This window comes from Medicago truncatula, chromosome 3 (assembly GCF_003473485.1).
Source record: "Medicago truncatula cultivar Jemalong A17 chromosome 3, MtrunA17r5.0-ANR, whole genome shotgun sequence".
NCBI lineage: Eukaryota > Viridiplantae > Streptophyta > Magnoliopsida > Fabales > Fabaceae > Medicago > Medicago truncatula.
The window spans coordinates 38450102-38476150 of record NC_053044.1 but is presented as its reverse complement, the minus strand read 5'-3'; the positions used below and the strand labels follow the sequence as shown (position 1 = coordinate 38476150).

The following is a 26049-nucleotide window of genomic DNA, read 5'->3' as shown; positions in this document are numbered from 1 at the left end:
TGAGTTGCCATAGTTTTATCCACGTGGCAATTGCTGGCTATGCAACATTTGCCGTATAGCAGTGACATGGCATGCCACATAATAAAAGATATTTTTAAAATTTTGAAAATAGTTTTTAAAAATAAAAAAACTGAAAATAAATTAAAAAATTATAAAAAAATTCTAAATATTTTTTTCGATCATATAATTTTTAAATATATATTTTGTTTAAAATATGAAAAAAAATTGGAAATTTTTTTTTAAAAAAATTTTTCCTCAAAAAAAATCAAACATTTAATTTTCACTTTTTTTTTCAAAAAAATATTTTAACAGTGTTTTTTGTCAAGAAAATAACTTTTCAAAAAATAAAATAATCTTGGAAAAAATCTGAAAATTATATGTTCAAATTTTTTTAAAATATTGACAATTTTATATTCAGATTTTATTTAATTAAATGATTTTCCGTTTTTATCATATTTCAAAAAATTATATTTTTAAAAAATATATAAGCGGAAATTTTTTTATGATTTTTTAAAATTATTTTCAGATTTTTTAATTTCGAAAAACAATTTTCAAAACTTTAAAAATGTTTTTTTAAATTTAATATTATGTGGGGGCATGCCACGTGGCCAAAGTCATGTCACTTCAGCTGAATAGTGGGGTCATGGACCATTTTGAAACAAAAAAAATTTTACGAGATGTATTTCAAAGTTTTTTTTTACATGGACGAAAATCAAAATTGGACCAAATTACACAGACGATTATTATATTTAACCAAAAAACAAATATTTACACTTACCTTTTAATGAGTTGTTACCCAATTGTCCAAAAGAACGAGTTAGATAAAAAGTTATTGGTAAGGCTTATGAGATGGCCTAACTTCAAATTCCTTTGATCCATTTTCCATGATAATTGAAGATTAGCACCAAGAAAATACGATTTTACAAAAAGGTCCTCTTCATTTTTGAACTCAAACTCAAGGTCTTAAAATTGGTACAGTAGTTCTTTGGTTGGTTTGATCTCGATTACTTTAAACCCTAGCTAAACATGTTCAAATGTGTGTTGGTTCTGTTAGCGCAACAATGGTGTTTTTCTTTATAGAACAGGGTGGATAAGTGATGACAGTCAGTCATTCGTTATTTTTAGAGTCTTTTTATGATATTTTTGAGTTCACAAGCAAGATTAAGCAACAAGAAAAGCAAGAAAAGAAACAAAAAACTGAGAAGCTGAAAAAAGGCATCGTGTCACGATTACTGAAAAACGTGACACGATTTGGAGCTTTCAAGAAATATGTATTCGGCATTGGTGAAAACGTGTCACGATGGCAAAAACGTGACACGATTATGAAAACCCTAATTTGGGTGGTTTGTTACACAAGGAAGAAACGTGACACGATTTACTTAAATCGTGCCACAATTTTAGGAGCAGTTCTTGCCTATTTAAGCTGAAGACTATTCTGAAAACAAGGGTTACGAATTGGAGAAAGCAAAGTGCGATTTTGAGACCTAAAGACGGTTAGGAGGGCAACTTCTTCAACCTTCTATCAGTTCATGTATGCTTTGATTCCACTATTGATTATGCTATTTGTAAAGTCAATTATGAGTAGCTAAATCTCTTAGATATTAAGTCTGAGATGATTGTTTGTAACCCTAATTGAAACATGTTGTTGTGAAACTCTATTTATTGTGAATGACAATCTAGTTTTTATTCAATTCAATTGTTCTTAATGCTTTTTATATCCTGATCAAATATAAACATGATTTAGTGAGAACGAATGACTACCGACTCTAACTTTCAACTTAGACCTAATTGAATTGTTCTAATAAACATGGTTAGTCTAAGAATGGATAATCATTTATTAGTGATATTAGGTTAAAGTGCTTAAACCTTCAACGGTTATTAGACCACCTAAGGAATTAGGGGCTGTAACCCTAGAAGATGGTCCTAACTCAAGGGATTGATTATGACTCTTTTGTTAACTATCGTAGAACTAGTGAATCATTCACAAGAATAGGTGCGGTATACCAATCAGGGGAACATAGATCATTCGAAAGACCTAAACTCATCTCTCTCTCTCTCTCTCTCTCTCTTTCTCTCTCTCTCCCTCTCTCTCTCTCTCTCTCTCTCTCTCTCTCTTATTCTCAAAACCAATCTTTAATTTATGTCATTACTTTTATGCAAACAAACCAATCAACTGCCTAGTGGTAAATCAAAAGAACTTTTATACATTCTAACTTACAACGTAATTGAATTATTGAGATTAAAATCAATCCTTGTGGGAACGATATTTTTACTACTTCGATAGTATTTGGTACACTTGCCAAACATCTATCAATAAGCCTATAGAACAAGGTGGATAAGCTGTTAAAATTGGAAGTTTCTATGGTTTGGATCAGGAAGAAGAAGATAGAATAGAGAGAAATATTGTTTGTAATATGAATTTCATTAAGTGTTGAATATACACATTACAAAGCTTTATATAGCCAAAGTATCATATGCTTGTAGCACAAGCTATCTCTAACTAACTAGTTGTTATTTTGTAACAAACCACTAACAACTTAGAATGAAGCTGTTATCAAATTAACTCCAAACACTCCCCTTTAATTCTTAACTACTGAATATCACCAAGTTTCTTCCTAAGGAATTCAAACATATCCAGCTTTAGTGTCTTGGTGAATCCATCATCAAGTTGCAGCTCAATTGGACAATACTTCACATCATGCATTCCATTTGTAACTTCCTCTCTAATAAAATGGAACACAGTCTCAGTGTGCTTGCTCCTGCCATGAGAAATAGGATTCTTTGCAACTTGCAAGACTAATAGCAGACTTATTGTCAATCATCTGTGTTAGAGGCTTCACCACTTCACACTTGAGCTCTTTCATCGCTAATTCCAACCATAAAACTTGACAAGTAGCAAATGTTCATGCAATATACTCAACTTCACAGGATGAGTGCAGTGACTAGTTGCTTCTTGGTACACCATGAAATTGCAGTATCATTGAATTTGAACACATAGCCTGATGTGCTCTTTCTATCGGTTAGATCTCCACACCAATCACTATCTGAGTAACCTATGAGCTCATTAACTTCACTTTTAGCTCCATTGGGGAATAGCAAACCAAATTCCATGGCACCCTCGATGTATTTAGGGATTCTCTTTGCAGCTATCAAATGAGATTTCCTTGGATCATGCATAAACTTGCTAATTACACTAACTGAATAACAAATGTTTGGCCTGCTATTGCATAGATACCTTAACGAACATCACCCTCCTTTTTTAATTGAACATCACCCTGTTTCTAAGACACATTTACACAATGCAAATATCAATGGTCAAACCTACTCTAAAGTCTAATCCTAAAAATTCTACCATAATTTTACAATTTCAAACATCTAACAATTTCTACTATAATCAACATCTAACAATTCAATCAAAAAATAAAAAATATAAAAACCTAAATATGTGACAATTTATCCAAAAAATCTAACAATTCAATAAAAAAAAAGGCAATGCAATAGAATAATAAACTAATTTTGGGATTATAATTGGCGTTGAATGACTCAACTTAGACAAAATCGCAATAATGGAGATCAAAACTACAACAATGGAGTTTTGAAAATTTATATGGTGTTGTTATGTTTTTATAACAAAACTCAACGTGAGTTAACCCACGTTGACTTAAGTCATGTACCGAGCGTGACTTAAGTCACACTGGTAATACACATACGTGAGTTAACTCACGTATGAGTATTTTGATAAGTACGCTTGGGATTGAGCAAAACGTGATGAGAGAAGAGCAATTTTCATAACTTTTTTTATGGCTTTTTGAAACAAAAAAGGTGACCCACCCCAAGATTAAATAGTCATTTACCATTTGTTTGAAGTATTGGACCTTTGGAAATTAGTTTTGGGCTTGTTAGTTTATGCCCGACTTTTTTCGGACAACATTAGTTTATAAGTTTTAGAAATTGTTAGTTTACCCCAAAGTCATATATATAATTTTGTTTTTTGGAAGAATCATATTGGTTCTCTTGTTTGACACTTTTGTCTGACTGCTCATCTCTCGATTGGTTTCTTTTGATTCTTCTGTTTGATTGATTATTTTGTTTGTTTGATTGCTCTCTTCGTATTGGTTCTTCGGTTTAATTGATTCTCTCCTTATTAATTTTTGTTTGTTTGATTGCTCCTCCAATATGATGATTACTTAATTTGATTGCTCATTTTCATTGGTTATGGTTTTAGTTGGTTTGATTTATATGCTGGGTTAATTTGTAACAAACTTAAAATGTAATAATCGTTAGTTTGATGGGTAGTGTTAGAATATTATATATTTTGAGTTTATGTTATTAGGTATATTTTTCGTATCTACCAAATGTTTTTCGTTTGATAGACTCTCGATGCTTTTTGTTGATACGTCGTGATAACAAGTTATTGAATCTTTTACTAAAATTGGGTAAATGATAGTCTCGTCTATTTATATTTCACTTTATATATTCTTAGAGTAACGTTTTGTAGTTAGAAAGTCTGCATTTGTTGTTTTGTTCTCTTCATTCTCCATATTGTCAACAATTGTTGCAATAGATGGAGACATTCTGCCCATAACATAGAACGATTCAAGCTCTTTAAAGAGATGTTGAATATTTCAAATAAATGCCAAGTGATAGGAAACCAACAACAATTACAAATGATCTTAAATACATACCGAGTTTATCCAATATTATGTATGTGTTCTCTTTTCAATCAATCCACATAAGAACCACAAGGCTATCTAAAAACTACTCGAAACAAAATCAATAGTCACATAAGCACACGAACTAATAGAATTTCATATTAGTTATAATATTGGTATATATTTTTTAGCTCTTATATTTAGACATCATTTAACTCCAACATTCATTTTGGCTCTCTCTACCTTTCTTCTTTATCACATTAATTTTTCTTTCAAAATGTAAATTGCATGTGTGAGTCTTCAAAGAATGTTTTCCTTTTTTTTTCTTCACACCAGATGACCAGAATCACAATTTGTTTTGGCCTATATGTACATAGATCTTGCTTTGGACCCTACAGAGTCTCACTTTGGAGTTCACACTAGTCCCAAGAAATGTACTTCTCCGTGATAATGCTTGCAATTGGCAGTGCGATCCGTAATTATATGGTGCTATAATTTAAAACTTTATATACCATGATTTATATAATTATTATGAGATGAATACCGGTCTCCTGAGGGTGTTTGGAGAGCTTCTTCTGATTTGGTTTCTTGGGTACATTATTGCTGTACATGTGAATGGAAAACTTTGGGACAGATAGAAAAGAGCTCTTGTGGTGGGGCCCGATCACTTGAATAGGACCTAAAGAACCCAATTAGTGACTACACCAATAACGAGGTATAAGTGTTCGAATTTTTGACCATCATCAAATAATGCGGACCACATCTATACATTACATACATATATACTAATAATATTGTAGCACATTCTGGAGGGAGTATATAATCAATATTGAAGCTAAAAATATTATATTGCATGCATGATGGCTGTTCGATTTAACTGAAAAAAATATACAGCTCATAGGGACCAGTAATACGATTTGCTTTCTATGTACAGCGGAAATGGCCACTCCAAAAAATAGTTGATATATATCCCATTGATGGAATTAATCGTAGCTTATTGCTTAAGACGATTTGAAAATTAAAGCAAGTAAAAAGTGCGTTAACGTTGTAACTCAGTACGTGTATATATAATACACTTAATAATTGAATTAAAATAAAGTGTGAAGGAGGTGAGTATCTAATTCCAAGGCAAAAAATAACAAATTTTTTCTCTAAAATAAATCATCCTAAAAAATTTCCCGCTTTCAATATTTTTGAGAAAAACTTTGGCTTTTAAATTTATGTGGTGTTGCTTGGCCTTTTTTGATCTTTCAATATTTATGGTTTCTTTAAGTAAAAGAAAAAAAGAAGATCAAAGAAAGCAACTGAGTAAAAAACATGTAGCTTGAGAGTGAAGTATATGTTCGCAGTTTAAAGTTTCTATCTCAAAAGTTGATACTTATTGTTAATTTACAAGATACCTACAAAGATATGTACAAAGGCATATGCACGGCATGTGAATATATGTACGTATATACGCATATAGCGTACACTACAGCTAGCATTATTGAGTTAGTAATCATATACAAAAATCTTTAGCAGTGCACATGTCATATGATGCAGTGAATAATTAATTAAGCAGATTCTTGTTTACTTGGGAAAAAAGAGTATTTTTTCTGTTAAGGACAAAGTGCTTATAAATTTAATTTCATTACATCAAGTTTATGTGTATACTTATTCCACAAATTGTTAGTACAAAGCAGTGAAGCACACACAAATTAACTAATTTTCCTCCACAATCCAATGCAATTGGCGTTTTCGTTTGTAGCTTTTTAAATTTTCTATTTACTATATGATTCTTACCAACCGACAACAGAGTACTTGATGCATGATTTTACACTCGACAACATAAGCTAGCTAGGTAGCTAACAAGTACTACTGATCAGTAGATAGAAATGATAACATACTTATGATTGATGATATTTATGGGGGTAGCTAACAAGTACTACTGATCAGTAGATAGTATGAGTACTATAGTCACCTTAATTTCTCACTATATCGAAATTTTAAAATAGTTTTTAATTGTGCATTTTGTTAGTCAAAATAGTCTCTCACATTAAAATATTTCGTTAATATTATCATATTAGTCATTCAATATACTTACTTATTGTCATATCAATCGTTATAAATATTCACTTATTGTTATTTTAGTCCTTATATAAAAAAAGATTTTGTAAGTATTAACGTAAATGACTATTTTGACTAACAAAGTACATAATTATTGGGTGAAATAAGTATTAATATATATAATGTCTTTCGTTTTTACATTGGGTGAATGAATGGTTATTTTCAACCTTTGAGTATTAATACACATCTTTGCACCAAAGGTTGAAAATAACCACTCATTCACCCGATGTAAAAACTAAAGAGATTATATATATACTCATACAATTTCAGATAGCCACTCATGAATGACCAGAATGAATATATTGGTTATGAAGTTAGGGGAATTGAGGAACGTGGGCACACACAGATCACTCACTCACTTTATTCACCTGACACATCTGCATGTACTTTAGATCGGGGTGTGTTCCTCACGCCAACCATATCATATCCTATAATAATCTTACTCATCTTCTACGTACTTAATATGGATATAAAGATAACATCCCTCTCGTTTCTCTTTCTGGTGTCACCCTTCCTATGGAAGCTTTTTAGTTTATTCCCTGATATCCACCAACCCGCCTTGTTTTGGAATATATATTCAAAGTTTGAATATAACACTTGCAACCTAATTCCAAACAAGAATAAAGACATATTATATTATTATATAAGGCCAAACCTAGCTATAACTCTACGAAAAATTATTGCAATGCAAAAATGGTATAAAAGCTTTCTTTTCTTTTCAATTTTCCCCGGGCAAGCAAAAATTGAAGAGTAGAGGATCATTTGAAATTGATTTGAATTCCTGCAATTCATTTGAAATCTCAGTAAAAAATAATCTAAGTTGATTTTGATCACCCTATGCACAAAAATGTGTATAGTTTTTAGATTTTTTTAATGAATTATGGAATTACACCAAAGGATTGTGTCTAACAAAAGAGTTTAGATGTAACGAGTGAAAAATTAATGTTCAAATTTCAATGGAGAAAGATACAAATTTAATGTCCATCTAAAATAAGATAACATCAAATGGAGAGTAAGTCCACGAGAAACAAACCGAGATATTTATATGAATTATCGGATGAAAAAGCTAAAATTGCACCACATTTAACATATGCTTTCAAATATAAATATGAGGGAGGGTATCTCGAAGATCATCACATTGAACAAAAAAACGACAACACAGAGAATTTGATACGATATCAATTTTAATATACGATTTCCAATCCACACTTGCCACAACATAAACAAATACATAAATCATTTAAAGTAGGACCCCAAAAGTGTATTTGATCCAATAATATTTTTGGTTTTTAGACTAATGCATCTCAAAGAAGTTTTTAATTTTTTTGACAGAATTTTGAAATATAACGTGAGTTTGTTTGTCTAGGGAAAAAATAGAAGAAAGAAATGAAGGGCATGAAGGGAGAGTATCGATGGCGCGTGGAGGATTGGAATTTGCAAACTGCAAAATGAGGAGAATATATCCCTTGCTTGTGGGAGGAGGTGGAGTGGGTCCAAATATTGTGGGGCTGCTAAGTAGAGTGCTCTTTCGGTATGCGTTCTTTATCGAGAAGAGAACCCTAAAATATTCTCACATACCTTCTGTCACGTCAGATACGACTACGTGACGTATCTTTCTTCTAATGGTTCTCATATCCACCAAATCATCATCAACGACTCTCATTCATCCACGTCAACAATAACACTCACTGTGTCCAAATCATGACCGTCCATTTTGTCACTAAATAGTAAGATTTAGGACTCATGCTAAGAAACCAGAGACAGGTTAAGGCCCACCATTGTTATCACCGACGAGTTTTTTTTTTTTTTTTTTACACACTGTAGTGAGTCTGTAGTATAGGGACAACATGGCAAAACTCTCACTCATCATCACTTCACCTTTTTCTTCCTTCTTATTCACTTGTCCCGTCCCATGTAGCAACCACAATACAACACAAACACATGCAATTGCTAGCTACTACACACATTCCTCTATCTCTTCCTCACTTACCACACTCAAATAACACTATCCTCTTTCATTTTCTTCTATTCTCTCTTTGCAATGCAATGGCAATAACTCACTGATACTAGCTAATAGTTGCACTTTTAGTTTAGCTAACTACACTGCTTGATCACAACTCTGAGCTTGGCTTTTGAATGGGTTTATCTTCTCTTCACGTCTGCAATATGGAATCATCTGCAGATCATTGGTTGCAGGTAATTATATTATACCATGCACATTGTATACCATTTCCCTCTCATTTTCTTTATCATGTTCATATATCACTAACACATGCATCAAACAAATCAATGGTGTAGTAGTTTGGCAAAGAGAATTTTATGCTTAGGTTTCTGCTTTCTAAAAACTATGTTTTTTACATTAATTAGTTTAATTAGATTCATGATCATTTGAATTACTATAGAATTTAATTAAAAGTGCTTTGTATAGCTTCTTCAAAAGAAAGTGCTTTGTATAGTATATGTTGAACTCCGTTCTCATGATTAAAAGTGAAGTAGAACGAAAAATAAAAGAAGAGAAAGCTAAGAAAAACAAAATTAGGAGAAGCTAGCTAGAAAGAGAACAAAAAGAATGAAAAAGAAAAAGACCATGTAAAATAATCCAATTCCAACAAGACAAATTAACACATTTTTCACTTTTACTTTTTATCATAAATATATTAACTTCTAGTTTCTTTTATACAAAATTGTCAGGGCACAATTCACGATGAGTCAGGAATGGATTCATCTTCACCAATGTCTGGTGACATGCTAACATGTTCAAGGCCATCATCCATGATAGAGAGGAGGCTAAGACCACCACATGACCTATCCCTAAAATGTCCAAGGTGTGATTCAACTCACACCAAATTCTGCTACTACAACAATTACAGTCTCTCTCAGCCAAGGTACTTCTGCAAGACTTGTAGAAGGTATTGGACCAAAGGAGGAACACTTAGGAACATCCCTGTTGGTGGAGGCTGTAGAAAAAACAAAAAAGTTTCTTCCAAAAAATCAAATGATCACTTAGCTAATACTAATATTCAAAACCAACCACATCATGTACCTTCCTACCATCAAAACCCTAAAGATCTTCAACTTTCTTTCCCTGATGTGCAATTTTCTCACCTAAGTAACTTATTTGGAGCCAATGGAGCGTTAGGAAACCCTAATTTCATGGAGAACAAGTATAGTAATGTTGGCATGCTTGAAAACCCTAGGCCTATTGACTTCATGATGGAAAATAAGTTAGAAGGCATAATTGGGAGTAGTTCTAGGAATTTTGATAATTATTTTGGAAATAGTGATCATATGAATATGAATATGGGTGTTGGGATTGGAGGAGATATGATGAATGGACAAAATGGGTTGCCACAGAATTTTCATCATGCATTTGGTGGAATGTCATTTGAAGGAGGAAACAATAACAATGGTGCTTATTTAATGGATTCTTGTCAAAGACTTATGCTTCCATATGATGCTAATGATGAGGATCACAATGCTTCAATTGATGTGAAGCCAAACCCTAAACTATTGTCACTTGAATGGCAGCAAGATCAAGGTTGCTCTGATGCTGGAAAAGGTCAGTCATTTGGATATGGATCATGGAGTGGTATGATGAATGGTTATGGATCTTCCACAACAAACCCTTTGATCAACGGCTAAGCTCTCTCTTAGCTTGCTTAATTTGACCAATGACCTAATCAATCACTTTCTTCATATATAATTTATATATTATCTACATAAAGTCTTTGTATGGGAGGGTTTAAATTCCATGTATTTTTCTTATGTAGTGTTTCTTTCTATGATCAAGGGGTGTCTTCAAAATTCTATTGAATTAATCAAGAGATGGCTCGAGTGTGAATGAGAAGCTTCAGAGTCCAAATCTACTGCCTTGGTGTGTTTCCTTTTGGATTATATAAATATATGTATGTGTCTTTGTGTGCGACACGTCATGGAAACTTTAGGACTATATGCTGTACTGTAACATCGAGGAAGATATGGTAGTTCTTCTTTTCTAGCTGAAGAAAATATGCAGTAGTACTATATTATTATCTTTTTATGAATTTTTTGTCTCTATGTTTGTGGGGCTGTTATTAAAATGTTATGTCCATAATTATTATTATATAGTATTGTCTGACCTCTGACTTTGTTATCCTCACAAGACATTTTAAGCAAAAAATATTCTTAAGGGAAGATGAGTTAAAGTAAAGGAAACTGAACAAAAAATATGACAACAAAAAAGGGGCATTCGGAGAATCGAACTCCGGACCTCTCGCACCCAAAGCGAGAATCATACCACTAGACCAAATGCCCGGTTGTTGATATTTATGAACAAAACTTATATAACACTTATTCGTAACATAATCCATCGTCATAAACATTTATAACTTTCATATAATGTATACTGCAACACAGATATCACTGTGTCTCTTTGTTTTTTTTTTTTGTTTTTTTTTAAGTTATCATTCTTGTTTTTTACAAGAATCAAAAGGTATAAAATATAACCTTTTTAATAGTTTATTAACCCTCAAGAGCTTTTTTTTTTTATCACAGAAAAAATTCAAGAAAACACCATATTCTAGTAAGAGTTAAAGAGGCATGCACCGTAAGTGTAAATTTGTTTTATGCTAACAGTGAACATGAACAAAGATTTATCACTTTGTCACTTCATACAAACAATTTTAAAATTAACTTATTAGAGTGAAATGACGTGACATAATAGTGGACTCCTGTTGGATGTTAGTGCAAAATGAATTTACACTCACAATTTTTTATTTTATTTTTTGAATAGCAAAATCATCATCATCATAGACACAAATCCGTTAAACTCGTAGAGTACTCATACATTGTTAGTTAAGTCACTTAATGAAGATGATTAAATCCATCACCATCGAAGAAATCTAACTCTAAGTATGATGTTTTATACATAGTTAGATGGTATTGTAACAAACATGGAGGTATATGACGCATAGGACAGAAGCAACAATATTTTATGAAGTATTTTTTGAAGTACTTTATTTCATTGTCTTTCTAATATTTTTATTTACTGTGTGCATTCTCTTTCTTGCTGAAACTTTGCGGTGACTAGAGAGAATCCCATGTCAATTTATGGTGGAGTGTATGATATGTTGGTTCAACTTAGCCTTCTTCCCCTCACCAAATGCTGTTATAACCTTTTCCTTTTAATTTACAACGGCTCAAAGCTCTGTTATAACTAAACAACCTTTTGAAGTTCCATGGTGATAAGTGATTTCATATATATAAAAAAGAACAATTGTTTCAAGCATCTAAAAAATATTTATAGAAAATATGACAATCAAAAGGAGCTGTTATTTCCCCACAAGTTCCATATGGGCATCCTGTTGAAAATTTCTATACTAAAAAAACTTGCAACTGTACAAAAACAAAAGGCAACTATAAGGTTAAATTTGAAGGTGTTCCTTCACCTAGAACCTAAAAATTACACAATCAGCTTATTCATGGAAGCTTTCAACTAGCAGGCTGGTATTTGCAAATACAGTCATATATGTTCCCTTTAATCAACTTTTCAGCCAATCTCTGATTTTTCACCATCGCAAGCTGCAAAGAGTGTTGAGAAAAGATAAATATAAAATGAAAAAGAATGGTCAAACTATTAGAATGCAAGTAGGCAGTTCAAGTGCGTTTCGATAACACCGAAATCACGGTGGAAAAGCCAAATTAAATTCTTCAAATGTTATAAGCCATTAACCAAAGGATGTGTTACCTTCAAAGCATCACACTTAAACTGAGCATAGAGGTTAGTATGTAGAGATCTACCCATCCCTTCCAAAATTATCTGCAAATAACAAAAACTCAATTAGAATATGATTATCCTTGATATTCTTAGATACAAAGTGGTTTTGTCAACCAAAAATAAGAATGATCCTCCTACCAAATCGGCGTCTTTTGCAGCAGCAGCCAATTCCGAGCTGACCTGTCTTAAGTCTATGCATGGACTACCACACCCATTCTCAACAACCATCAAGGGGACCGAAGATGAATTTTCTTTTGAGCTATCTGTATTAATCATTGCATCGACAAGCAAGCCTCCAGCTTCAGCAGCTCGCCTTAGAATGTCACAATGCTATAAACAAAAAGATTAGTTTCACTGAAGGATTATATTATATGGTCATAATAACATCAACAAAAAGACATTTAACATAAGGTCAACAATTATTGTAAAAAAAAAAAAATTAGGTTAATGATAATGGGAACTTCTAACGACCATCTCTTTTTAGATACTTGACATTGTACCAATGACCTCTAATCATTATTTTTTAATTCTCATTGAATGCTATGCAACTTTATTTTAATGGTAAAGGAAGATCTACGAGACAAGAATATATAAATATCATATCCCCTTTAAATCAATGCAGCCATTTTATTAGATTGAAGAATTGACAAAATGAAAGGATAGTTTACATGGAGTGAAGAAGGAATGTTATTTGAAAACAAGAACATGAGATAGTAAAGGTGTTAGCTTCCATTAAAACCAGCGCATTAGTAAATTGAGGTTTTCAGAACACAAATGTGTTGGGCATAATGCGAGACAGGTCATATATTTAGAAAGCTGGAATGGCAACTTTATTAGGGAGACATTTAGAAAGTGAGAGATGAAGGCTGAGTAAATGAAGATTATTGAGGATCATCCTGAGTTTTGGCAGAGGAGTTCATATATTGAAAAAGAACCAAGTCTCTCAAATATCTGGGTGCAACAGAGATTTTTAATCAATAAAAGCAAATTTCTTCAATATTCCGAATATGTGAATAAACTTTAAATTCTGAATATGTATCTACAAAATGTGAATAAACTTTAAATCCAAGGGGATTCTTCATTAATTATTATGACTAAAGCAAAGGGGAGGAGACGGGGAGGGGATAACAAAGAGAAGTAACTGAACATGACAAAGACATTCAATTGAATTTTTGAACAGTCTCCCTAAACATGAAAAAAAATAGAGACCGATCAGAGTTCAAAAAAATAGACAAACCTTGGCAGCCTCAGCTACAATATCAGGAAGCTCCATTGCAGTCACGTCATTCAAAGCAGGAAGCGAGTTTGCAACCAGAACAACCTGCATACATTGTTATCATGGTATAAAAATGTATAAACATTGACCAAAGTGACTGTATAGCAGCCAAAGAACCCGCAAATATCAATGGTAGAAATTCGTGCAGAGAGGAATTTGAGAAAGACAGGCTATTTGGAAAAGGGAATGCTTAAGATCAAACACATAAAATCTTATATAGAAATTTTAAATTTTCCGAAATATAGAAACTAGAATGAACTCACTTCAGTTCCACGACGGAGGAGCTCCCTAGCCAGAGGAAGCATCCCTAGAACAATGTCAGCACCTGAATTATCAACAAACAGTAAAGCTCTTCTATGAGGGGCCTTCTTCTTGTCCCCGGTCCCTAACATTCTCTCTTTGAAGAGATCAAAATCATCAACCTAGATAAAAAAATATTATATTGGTATTCAACTATCAACTATGATGGATAAATTAAAAAAAATGATTAAACTTGTATGTGCTTAACTCCACCTACCCGCCAAGGTCTGCGCATTTTATTGCGACTCATTCTGTAAATTTCAATAATTGTTCCTTTATGATAGAGATCAACACATGCACGGGATCCCCAGTCAAAAATGTTTGCAGCGAGAACACCTTCAATTAGAGTAAGCAGTCTCGTTTCCTGCAACCGAAGAGTCTCATATTACTGGCAGCAACAAGATTTATTAGAAACTAGAGCAGCTTAAGAGTATAGTATAAACAAGTAATAATATAACACATGGAAAAATGAATATTAACTCCCCCCTATATGGAAAATTGAGAGGATTGTAGTATTAATCAGGCATACCTCATCCATACTATCAAGTTCTACAAACAAGTCGGGTAAAACAGCGAGTGATGCCTCATTTTCCCTATTATCCACATACAAATCATACAAATAAAAATGTCAAGAGAATATATGTAAAAAATATCAAAAATCAATTTCGTACAGATTTAAATAGATAAGGCATAATTACCTCTGCTTTATACTTCTATAGGCATCAACAAACTGGAATTCCCTCAAGCACTCTTCCCTCATTTCCAATAGATTGGCCAAGCCTAACTTGCCGTATGCAGAAGGCTCCTCCATCAACCTATTCATTTGGTGTGCAAGTGCATTAATGGAAAGAGCTTAAAATAAAATCCATGATTTTTTAAAACTTATTAAACATTATAAATACAACGACGTCAATAATACGACAAAACTTATCCAAGACGATTGAAACTCTGAACTATACATTTCAATATATATGCAACAACATGCATTTCACAAGAGGTACGAGTTGAGTTTTGATCAACTATACTTCATAATCAACCCAATTTAGAGCTGGAATACTTATTTCTGGATGTCCACACAATTTCTAGCTACATCTAGGCAACTTATATTTTTATCCCGTGGGATTCATGATCCAGACAGTAAAACTGTGAAAGAGGAAGAGTGGAAGACATCCTTAAATCTTTTTTATGCTCGAAATTTGGTTGACTTGGTGAGTAGATATAATTCCCAAGTTGTTACAAAAACGAACAAATTAGGTTTTCGCTCGCTTGTATATCCTATCCACAAAAAATAGAATCACGGTGTTCGGCAACTCAAATTGCTTCTCATACACATCTTTGTGTCGACATGAGCTTCTCAAAAACCATAAAACACACTGTAAATCATTAATTTGAAACTAAACCAGTTGATCAAATATAACATATAGATAAAAACTCTCCATTTGTTGTTGCACAAGTTTCCATCTAGATAACTAGAGTGATACCCATGCTTCAATAATTATACTAAGCTATCAAAGCAGGAATGTTATGTCATTATTACCTTGACAAGTGGGCAGAAAACGCACGAGCAAAAGCATCACCCCTTCTTTTGGCATCATCGGTTCCACCTTCACTGGCAACAGCCTGCATATGTCACAATCGTAAACTTCATAAGAACTTGATAATGTGTGTCACACGCTACTTCCTTTTATAGGAGGGACAATGCAGTACAACTGAACAATAAATTAATAAAAGCTAAAGTATAAGTAGTAAAATTTTACAGCAATAAAACGCAAATCATTCAATATCCCTTCGGTTTACAGATCACATAAAATCCTTTTCTCCGAGTGTTTATATTGAACTTCTACAGTTCTGCCTGACTATGAGACTAGTTGCAATTATATTTACACAACCTACCTGTATTGTAAAGGCTCTTAGGTACTTTTGGTGAAAAAATTTGAGTCATCCAATAAGCCAATACATTATGTATGTCCAGAGGTTTAAGAATATTAATGAGAGAAAAGCACTTCAATATTTTTGGTGCATTCTTAGAAAGGAAAATCATGTCTATAAAGTAAATTTCTTGCGCAGTCTCTTATCAGGAAATGTGATATTTTTGGCCTCTAGTGGTCACGTAATATTTTTCAGGCTCTACAAAGGGATTTTAATGATGGACGTGTAGACAAACTGTCAAGCCTTACCTAGCTGATATGGTTTTCTAGTTTACCATGTTTGAATTTCTAGGCTTCTTTAAGGAATGAATCTTGTTGTCCTTTTTTGTATTTTTTAATATAAAATATTTCTTGACATAAGTGAAAAATGATTATAGCCTCATTAACACTATATATTATTATCACTTTTGTAATACAAGGGCTTATCTTTAGAGTTTTAGTTTCTTTTATATTTCCAATTTTGCTGTGGCATAAAGGAGACACAAGCATGAAGATAGGGGTTTCAACTTTCAAGACAACAATTGTTTATTACCTTGTCCACAAGATCTGGTAAGTGCTCTGACAAAATAGTGAGCCAATATCTACGTCAGATGCAAACTGTGTTAGCTACAGCATAAATACTACAAACTATGAAGCCTTAAATGAGAAATAATCAACAAAAATTTGCTTACTCTAATTCACTGGGATCTGCAAGGTCGATTGTATTGGGCTCATACCTGAGAGATGCAATTCAGTATTAGTTTTCAAAAACAGAAAAACTAAAAAGTGATAACAAAGGATTGCCTTATAAAGCTGATACTTTAAAGTAGCACACTTTCACTGATGAAATGGCACACAAACCGTAGTTAATAGATACGAAGTGGCATATCAAGTGATAGGAGTGGATCAAATCTTGACCATTGGACCCTATGCGGATGGCCAAGATTAGAAATTAGTGTGAAACAATCTAACAGTCAAGATCTCTTCTTGCAATAAACCACAATATGTGTGTATGAATGCACACATGCATGTATTTATGCAAACACACACATATATATAGTTCTCTATTGCCATCTTATAAATGACCAGAATATATCAACTCAAGGGCTGCCCAATAGATGGGAAATTTCAATCTAAGAGGAGCTAGCTAGCACATTCCACAACCATTCTTACAATTTTGGGTCTGCCAACAACGGAAACACTTCCAAAGTTGGTACTAGATGAAGAACACCAACATTTAGAGCACTCGCATCAGATCGCAGAGCACTTCCTTTTGACAGAGGGACTTCAAAACCCCCAAGTCCAGTAGTTCCAGCAACAGGAGTCATCGGCACAGGTGCAGTAATTTCTGTTCCTTTTTGTAGAAACTTTTCCATCCACGAAATCTGCATTGGAACCTCCAAATCAAATCAAATTTCCAACAGATTGAGCAACTTCAGAATTTAAGGAGAAAAAAAAAAAAAACTATACATGTAACTCTATCGCACATCAGAGTTAAAGCATCTAAAAGAATTTACAAGAAATGATAAAATCAATCTATCAAGAATTCAGACAAATAGCTTTATCAGCTCATTTGTTACAGAAGTGTACTTCTTGTCAAGTACAATGTACCTATCGCCCACTCTTCTTCTATGAATTCTAATTATAGGTGTGTCAATATTTACAATTTGATTATTCTTTTATTTTAAACAAATCATATCACAGGAAAAAAAAAATGATTTTCTGAAGTATAACCAATTGTACTTCATTTCAATTTATAATTTCATGCCAAAAGGAACTTTACTATATTCTAGACTTTTTGTCTTTAGTAGATACACAAGTGGGTTTACATTATTCCAACTAAATTGGATATGATTCCATATGATAACATTAAAAGTTTATTCCAGAGAATCTTATTAGTGGAGTTAGTTTAATTATTTAACTATTTCAACCTCAAGAGAAACCACTGAGGGAGAAAATGGGACGTTCCTGATGGTAAAGGAATTGATGCTTATTAAATTGACCTCAAGAATTATGGTTGCTAGGATTAACTTTTTGTTGAAAAACTAAGCTAAATTGAACACACCAACTACATAACAAGAACACCCAAATTAGATATTTTGAATTACTATCACTTGCCTTCTCATTCAAATCGCCAAGTGGCGGGCCATGTATCTTGCCACCAGTATACGGAGCACCCATTGGAAACCTTTCAACTAACTGATGCACCATGAGGTCATCTAAACCATGCTTTTCATAACTCATAAATGCACCTAAAGCTCCCAGAAATCCTTCATGTCGCAAAAACATCGCCTGGGCTTCCCCATTAGACCTAAACAAAAAATCATATAAGTTGCAAATCAATGCAGTAATTTAATTTAGGTGAAAAAAACATATCAAGTTACGTCAAGCCCTTGGGCATTTTATGTACCAGTATTGAACAGCAAATGAAAGAGTGTCCATGGTATAAGCATGACCCCTGATAAAAAATCCTCCGAAAAATATTCTCTTCAACTTAAATCGCAATGCATTTAAGTAAGCTATCTACAGAGAGATGAAAAGAACACAGGATTGTCAGGTATTTGCTGAAAGAACGGAAGGTAATGGAATATAATATTGGAATTGCTGAAAGGAATTCCTTGTAACACGTGTACTTGGATTTATATTCAATACATAAACTAAATACAAAGAACTTTGTTTTTTTACATGTCTAATTTACAAAACTTGACATTGAGATTTTAAATAATAGATTAGATGAGGCAGAATAACAGTTTTGGCTGCCTATATTTATGAACTAAATGGATAAAATTATATTTGCCAACTCACCTGACCAATATTGTATGAAATCATCCGTAGAAGAGAGAGTGATATGTCTTCAGGTCTGTAGTCTTGAAGTTCCTTTTTTTCTGATATAGTTTTTCCAAAACTTGAAGCAATAGTGGAAGCTGATAGGCCAATCTAGAATTATTTAAGACCAGATAATACTCAGCCATATTAATTTGGAATTTTTTTCCCTTCTCTATATGATGGACATTTATATATAATAATAAGATCAATTGCAAAATTACCTTAGAATAATCCAAACCACCATAAATGTCCCCAACAAGCATGTCAATAGCTCTATTATCTCCTTTCTGGCTCAGCTCAAGCAACTCATCAAAGCTGGAATTCATTTCAACAGAACACCTTGTCAATAGTTTAAACATAGCAGTAGATCAAAATGATAAAAAGTCTCATCAAAATGACCTCTTGCACTTTGTTAACAGTCTTCCCAGTCCCCAATAAGTACCACCACCAACATTTGTCCCACTAACCCTCTCAAACTTCCCATCCCCATCAACCTATGACAAATAAAAAGAAAGCATCATAGCATGTTAGCTTTTATCGTACATTGTCCAAAGAGATCAAAAGTGTAATGAAGTTAGGATCCAAGAAAAATATACCTTGATCATACTAACACCGGAACCGACATTAACGAGAAGATAAGGGAACAAATCATTTTGGTCAATTTGCACAAACTCTTTCTGGCCTTCCATGTGCGTGAAAGCTTCATGGCGAATTGCCTACTAAGAAGTGTTAGAACTTCTAATCAGAGATATCAAGAGAAGAAGAAAACTATAGAGTACAGATCAGTTAAAAAAATGAATTAGTACCATATCACAGTTTGATCACAAATTCCAATTAAATGACAACTTGTTTTATGATAATAGTAAAGGACCAACGTAGTTTTCAATTCGATCTTGGCTAGTAGCCCCAAACATTAAAAGTTAAGGAAAATACAGTAATCAGCAATATTCAGCTATAGCTGTAAAAAAAATTCCTGCATATTTAAATTTTAAGCTTATTGCTTGAACCAAAGTGTAAACATAAGGTAGTCAAGTTTAGCCGAACAAATGCTCTTTACCTTACAAGGGAAAAACACAATAATATGACTCAAAAAGAAGCAAAGTCAGCGGAACAACTGTTTTTTCTTTTTTTAATTATTTATTTCTGATTACTCATCTCAATAAGTAAGGTGTATTGTACCTATTCAAAGAAACAATACATCCTCCCTATCAAGCTGACTTAAACAAAATGCAGGCGAAAATGATAATTTATAACAGGCGTCCACCTTAAGCAAGAAATTTGCTCCTGCCACAAGACAATTCATTTCATCTTCTTTGTCAAGACTAACACCAAGTTTTTCTTTGAAAAGGTCGGTAAACTTGTATGCTCCACCTCCAGTAGCCTTCATCACAAAACGAATGCATTAGTCTAGTACCTCATAGCATCAAAGCAGAAGACAAGCGGAAAATGTGTACAAAATTATCCATTTTGACAGCTTTCTAAAGTAGATAATGTTACAATTAGATATGATAATACCAATAACAAATTAAATGAACGGAAAAATCATCGACATTGGTTTTTAATAACGAGAGGGCAGAGCAAATCAGATATAATTTTTACAATAACTACTCACACACGTGATAAATTATAATTGATAATTTGAAGAAACAATATAATCCAAACAGAAAAATACAGTAGAGCATAGCATCTGCACAAGCCAAAAAAACAGACAAAGACTCAAAGTTACCTTAATTATGGCATTTCGATCAGCCTCAGTATCTGAGTAACGTGACTCCAACCCTACAAGCAAGAGAAGAATTCCATAATCATAAATTCACTATGTTGTGCTAATGTGCTAAGTTTTTATAGCAATGTTGAATGTAGTTGAATGAACACATAGAACCAACAAAATTAAAATGATATTTGAATGTATAATAGCAAACTATATCCCACCACGGTGAAGCTGCTTTGAATGAATGAAATCTAAGCATTCGTTGATCTTTCCCGTTTCAAACTTGACAAAGTGAAGCCTTCCACCAAGAATAGGAAAGCTTCTCCTGTTACCATTAGAAAGCCCTAATCGCTCTTTCAATGTTTTCTTCCTTTTATCATCGTCTGATTGGCCTTCGTGTCTTGAAAAGTACACCAACTTTATCAGTGATCCTGCCCATATGAAGAAACAAATCAGGTTTCGGACACATTTCAGACTCTACAAGTTCCTTATTCTCTTAAAAATTAACTAAATTTTGATACAATAGACTAATGACAAGTCCTTGAATATGAATATAACCGTGAAAATCCAAAAAAGAGTAAAAGGTCAAATTGCTATTAGTATTGTTAGAGAGTGCTCAAACTCTATAAAAGATGTCAAAAATAAGGGACACGGCTAGGCTGTAAGAGAATGACATAAAAAACAAGAAAAGAGAACAAAGAATCTCTTAAGCTGAAAAAGGAAAGTTGGTTAAAACAAATTCATCTCTACCCTCCCGTGTTTTCCGGCTTGACCAATCTTTTAAAACAACAGTACGTAAGCATCCGCGGGTTTCCTGATGCATAGTCTATACTCTATAGTAATACTCTAATACATAATAATGGTAAGAAAGAAGTAACAAAGACAAACATCTTAACAAAAGAAAAACAAAACAGCAAAAGACAACATGACAAGTGCGAGGTGAGACAAATCATCAGACTGATACATTGATAGTAAAGTTGGTTAAAAGATGGTGGATGTTTTATACATTGCACATATTATATTTTTGGAGTTAACCCTCCGGTTCCTAGGGGAAAGGTGCCATAGTAAGTTGGAGTTCGGCTGGGAGGTAAGTAAAGTCTGGTCAATAATTGTTCCCATTAGGAATCGAACTCGGGTAGAGGGAGCTCGTTAACCACCGAAGCTCAATCACCTGGTTTACATTTCACATATTTTACTAACCCAAAATGCTAACTCTAACCCCCCACCTAAAAAAGGAAAGAAAAACAAAACAAAACGACAAAATACATAATGGTAAGAAAGACAAGCAATTTAAGAAAAGAAAAAACAAAACACCAAGAGAGAACATTACATCACATGAGGCATGAGCAATAATAAGAATGAAAGATGAAAGGTAAGAAATAGTAATAAATACCTCCAATATCAAGAGCAAGATGAGACAAATCATCAGATTGATTAGGCAACAAAATGGTGGGATACTTATCCTCAACATTAGATTGAATTTCAGCTTTGCTAACATCAAGTTGAGGCCTTGAACTGGATCTATGTATTGGGTTGCCTGTAGGAGCCATGTTGTTGGTGTTGTTGTGTCCCTCAGATTCGTCAATACCAAGAACTTGTTGTTGTTGTTGTTCGTCTTCAACGAAATCAGCCATACTGTATTTACTTATATGATAACCCCACCAACCAAACTGTATTTATTTGGTTATTACCGCTTACTGGTCCAATCCCTACATTCAAACAAACAACCAACCAACCAGCAACGTTAATCTTTATCCATTGCCACAAATAAATCATAAATTATATTTATTTTCTAGGTCAGCAAATGGGAATAAAAAAACATTTTTACAAATTGTGAATGGAATTTGGATATTGGGGTTATGGAAAAACGAAACGAAAGGCTGAGATTGAATAGTAAATAAAAAAACGGAATTTATGAATTTTATTGAATAAAGACGAGTTCTTTTTTTTGTTTTGTTTATAGTTATACGAAGCACGCAAGCAGCAATAAAAGGAAATGGAAAGCGTGCAAGATTAGTTTAACTAGGTAGAGTGATAAACGAAGGAACCATAGCTAACTACCTTGGAGAGAAGAGTGTTGTGGTAGGTGACGGCTCACGTGGCAGTTGTCGGCGTAGACTACTAACTAGATCTCGATTATGAATGATTTACGATCAGTTTTGGTCAGAGGTAAACTCTGAATTTTTTGCTGTTTACTTTTGGCGCCAGCTCTATGTATCTATCCTACATTTGGGGATGGTGGTTGGGTGGTTAACTGTTTATCAAATTTTTACTTTTATTCTCTTTCTCTCTAATTCTTAGTTTTTTTTTTTTTTTTTTTTTGTGTCCGGTGTTTGAACCCTACACCTTGCATATAGTATGCATTGTCCTTATCAATTGAGTTAAGCTCACGGCTACCTTTAATTCTTCGTTTGATATTGATAATCAGTGCCCAAGGACACGAGTTAAATCATTTTGTGGTTGCACTTTATCCAATCGAAGTACCAACATATGTCTTCGAATAGACACATCTGACAGTGGTCATCATAAGGGTCGAATGTCTTGTCGTCCGGCGACTATCTGATCAAAGAATATCATGTAGTTTTCTAGTAACTTGTGGCCCTATCCAAGGACGAATCTCATTGTGTATGGCTTATCTACGATATAGTTGGGGTCAATATATGTGGATACATCTCAAGAAAATGCTCCATAACTCAAGCCTCGAAAAAAAATGTTTCATAACTTTTACGATCAAAGTAGAGTTTGCCGGCACCAATCAAGGACGAATGCATGTTAAAGCATGGGTGGGCTTGTGCCTACACAAAGTTTTTAAAAAACCTTTTTAGTAGTATAATATATCAATGGTTGACAATTTGATCGCATGACCCACACTTATCACGTATCATTTTTCTCTTCGCCCACATGTATCATCATATATATTTCAAATCCTTTTTTGATAATATGAATCAGATGTGAAATCGAATGGAAAATGACTGTTAAATGATTGTTTAGTTATTTATATAGAATGAGATACTTTTTATTGATATTGAAAACGAGAAAATCATTCAATATTTCTAGAATATTAAAGATCGCAGAGGAAAATTATTATGGGTATATATGCTTTTGAAAATGAAATGTAACATGTATATGATGCTACAAATTTTAAATATATGATGCCTTCACTAATTGACGAGTCACCAATGATTGCAAGTACAAGGAAAGTGTCCAAGATTTGACCTTAACAATGTTGGATGGTAAGCATGATGAAGTGACCCTCTAGAGAGTTGTCGCCACATGTTTACCGTGATGGTTATGTTGAAAACCCTCTAAGACCACTTGGTCTCTAGGAATTTGCACAAAGTTGCAACTATCTATGTTTCTGCAAACCCATGGTCATAGTTTATTCATTGTTCTTAACTATGTCTTGTCGTTTGATATCTCCTAATTAAGTTTTTTTTTTGTTTGCTTTCCCATATTTTGCCGTTTTCAACTTTATTTTGATTGTTGCTACTTTGAATGAGTTATTATATTTTTACGTAAACAAGTTTACAAGCTGAAAAAGTTACAGGATGCTACATCGCCTCAATTCATGTGAGTTCGATATTTTTATACTATTACTTAAGACAGTGTATAGTGTTGCACCCAGTTAGACTCTAGAAAATACAATAGTGTTTTCAAAGCTATCAATAATTAAACACAAACAAGATAATGAATCAGCCAAACAAACCTCTCCATCTATCTCATCAATATATACCCTGATTTCTTCATGTCCTAGGGCGAATCAAACTGACCAAAGATAGAGAACATGAACCGAGCGCATTCATCTAAGTCGATCGACGAATGACGATATTCAGCACTGGCCACTCTTCTCGTGTCGTTTTGGTTGAGTTGAAACGACCATCAATTTTATCCTAAACAGAGAGTGTAACATCAACATTGATCCAAAACATATAGGGTTCCCCCTTGTTGTAGTAAATTGTAGCTAGTTAATTTTCATATCTACTGGATTAAGTGTTTATTGTTATGTTGTGCAGAATGAAAATGAACCAATTTATAGAAATTTATTGCGTTGTAGACCACAGAAACTCAGTGTGCTGTTGACCCACATAGTTCGGATTATAATGCAAATTGTTCCAGACCCCCAATCCACAAGTTATCAATTTATATTGACAGGTTTTAGATTATAAAAATTGAATGCGTAAAACATTGTTTCAGTTTATAGAATCTGGAATAGTACACTTACTAAACATAATATAACACTCTCCCCTTTCTTCCTCTCTCTTCTCTCCTTCTCAAATCCTAACCGTCACCCCTTACTTTTTCTTCTTTTCAGAGGGGTGACTTAGGGTCAATTTTGACCCAAAAATCACCCCTCAGAATTGTTTTTTCTTCTATTCTAATTGAATAAGTGATTTCACATATTTTATGTTTTCTTTCGTTTGTTTTTGTGATTTCATCGTCTACGACTTTTGTTTTGATTTCTCGTCTTTGTGCGGTGTTTATTTGATTTCCTGTCTTAGTGCGGTGTTTATTTTCCGATCAATGACAATGACTTTGGCGTCGTCAACGTTGCAGATCCGGAGACATAAATACAGTCATATTTGTAGGCATAAGTATTTTGCCGTTTTATGTTATTAACATGGAAGCTGTGAGTTTGTTTACATATTCATCCTTTTTGTTTTTAGCGAATTTGGATTTATATTGTATCGATGTGTCTATCAATTTGAATGAATGAATATCGTTTATTTTTATAAAAAAAAAAACATAATATAACAAAATATAACACCATAATAACTTAATGTAATAAAATATAACACCCTGTATTATCCAGAACATAATACACAAATGTTAACGCGTAGTATCGTCAAAATGTAATATATAGCCATAAAACTAGCTATCTGGCCAATTCAACAAAAGCTAAAAAAAAATAAAAAAAATGCATAATTCATATAGCGGAGAAAGGATGCATTGAGACAACACTACATCCTCAAAGAAAGAACCGCAAAAGAAAGGATGGTCACTGTAGAAACTATACAATGTACATTTTATAAAATCACGGTGGTTGTAATATAGGCAAATCCACCGTATTATCAAACAAGCATATCAACATTGCCATTTTGGGTTTAGGCCCTTTTTTTGGTACAAGGTGTTTAGGTACTTCTAATCACTAAAATAATCTATATCATCATTATTTAATAACAACTCTAAAATTAACTACCCATTACCTCTAAAAAAAAACTACCATTAATAACTAATTTTACTCGATCTTTTTTTGGATAAATTTATCCTTAAAAAAAAAAACAAGAAGAAGAAATAAGAGTAACATAAGGGCGTTGTTTATCCTTTGACTTTTTATTTTAATTTCAGTTTAACCCTTTGACTTTTTGAAAAAGGGTGATATAATCTGGTACACCCAGGTACTGGTAATGTACTACCATCTTACATTATAGTGCCAGGGCAGATATGAATACCATAACTATTATTTACTAGGCAAAACCTGAAGCACACGGCACAGCCAAATAAACTCTTCCACAAAA

General features: G+C 33.2%; 3 protein-coding genes and 1 non-coding gene across 5 annotated transcripts; 1 reads left to right on the top strand and 3 right to left on the bottom strand.

The window, feature by feature from the left end:
• Window positions 1-2590: 2590 nt before the first annotated feature.
• Window positions 2591-3177, bottom strand: LOC120579605 (secreted RxLR effector protein 161-like). The gene is made up of 2 exons (XM_039832074.1): window positions 2927-3177; window positions 2591-2759 (listed from the first exon to the last, which is right to left on the bottom strand). The coding sequence occupies exons 1-2, from the start codon at window positions 3175-3177 to the stop codon at window positions 2591-2593; spliced, it is 420 nt and encodes a 139-aa protein (XP_039688008.1).
• Window positions 3178-8632: 5455 nt separating this feature from the next.
• On the top strand, window positions 8633-10801 carry LOC11430187 (dof zinc finger protein DOF5.6). Its single transcript, XM_003601212.4, has 2 exons — window positions 8633-8954; window positions 9450-10801. The coding sequence occupies exons 1-2, from the start codon at window positions 8895-8897 to the stop codon at window positions 10398-10400; spliced, it is 1011 nt and encodes a 336-aa protein (XP_003601260.2). The 5' UTR covers window positions 8633-8894; the 3' UTR covers window positions 10401-10801.
• A 178-nt stretch (window positions 10802-10979) lies between these two features.
• Window positions 10980-11051, bottom strand: TRNAP-UGG (transfer RNA proline (anticodon UGG)). Its single transcript has one exon. It is a non-coding gene; the product is annotated as a tRNA-Pro (tRNA).
• Window positions 11052-11970: 919 nt separating this feature from the next.
• Window positions 11971-22741, bottom strand: LOC11439453 (pantothenate kinase 2). 2 transcript variants are annotated; one of them, XM_003601211.4, is made up of 23 exons: window positions 22595-22741; window positions 21927-22242; window positions 20755-20964; window positions 20549-20601; window positions 20087-20203; window positions 19419-19538; window positions 19222-19316; window positions 19044-19137; window positions 18802-18933; window positions 18407-18519; window positions 18115-18307; window positions 17170-17381; window positions 16689-16733; window positions 16550-16598; window positions 15627-15709; window positions 14788-14904; window positions 14619-14682; window positions 14307-14453; window positions 14053-14211; window positions 13751-13834; window positions 12652-12843; window positions 12484-12555; window positions 11971-12317 (listed from the first exon to the last, which is right to left on the bottom strand). In XM_003601211.4, exons 2-23 carry the CDS (start codon window positions 22165-22167, stop codon window positions 12228-12230), a joined length of 2682 nt encoding a protein of 893 aa, XP_003601259.1. In that variant the 5' UTR covers window positions 22168-22242; window positions 22595-22741; the 3' UTR covers window positions 11971-12227. The 2 variants fall into 2 exon arrangements, with proteins under 2 accessions (XP_003601259.1, XP_024634072.1); XM_024778304.2 differs by lacking the exon at window positions 22595-22741 and having other exon boundaries at window positions 21927-22491.
• Window positions 22742-26049: the final 3308 nt, after the last annotated feature.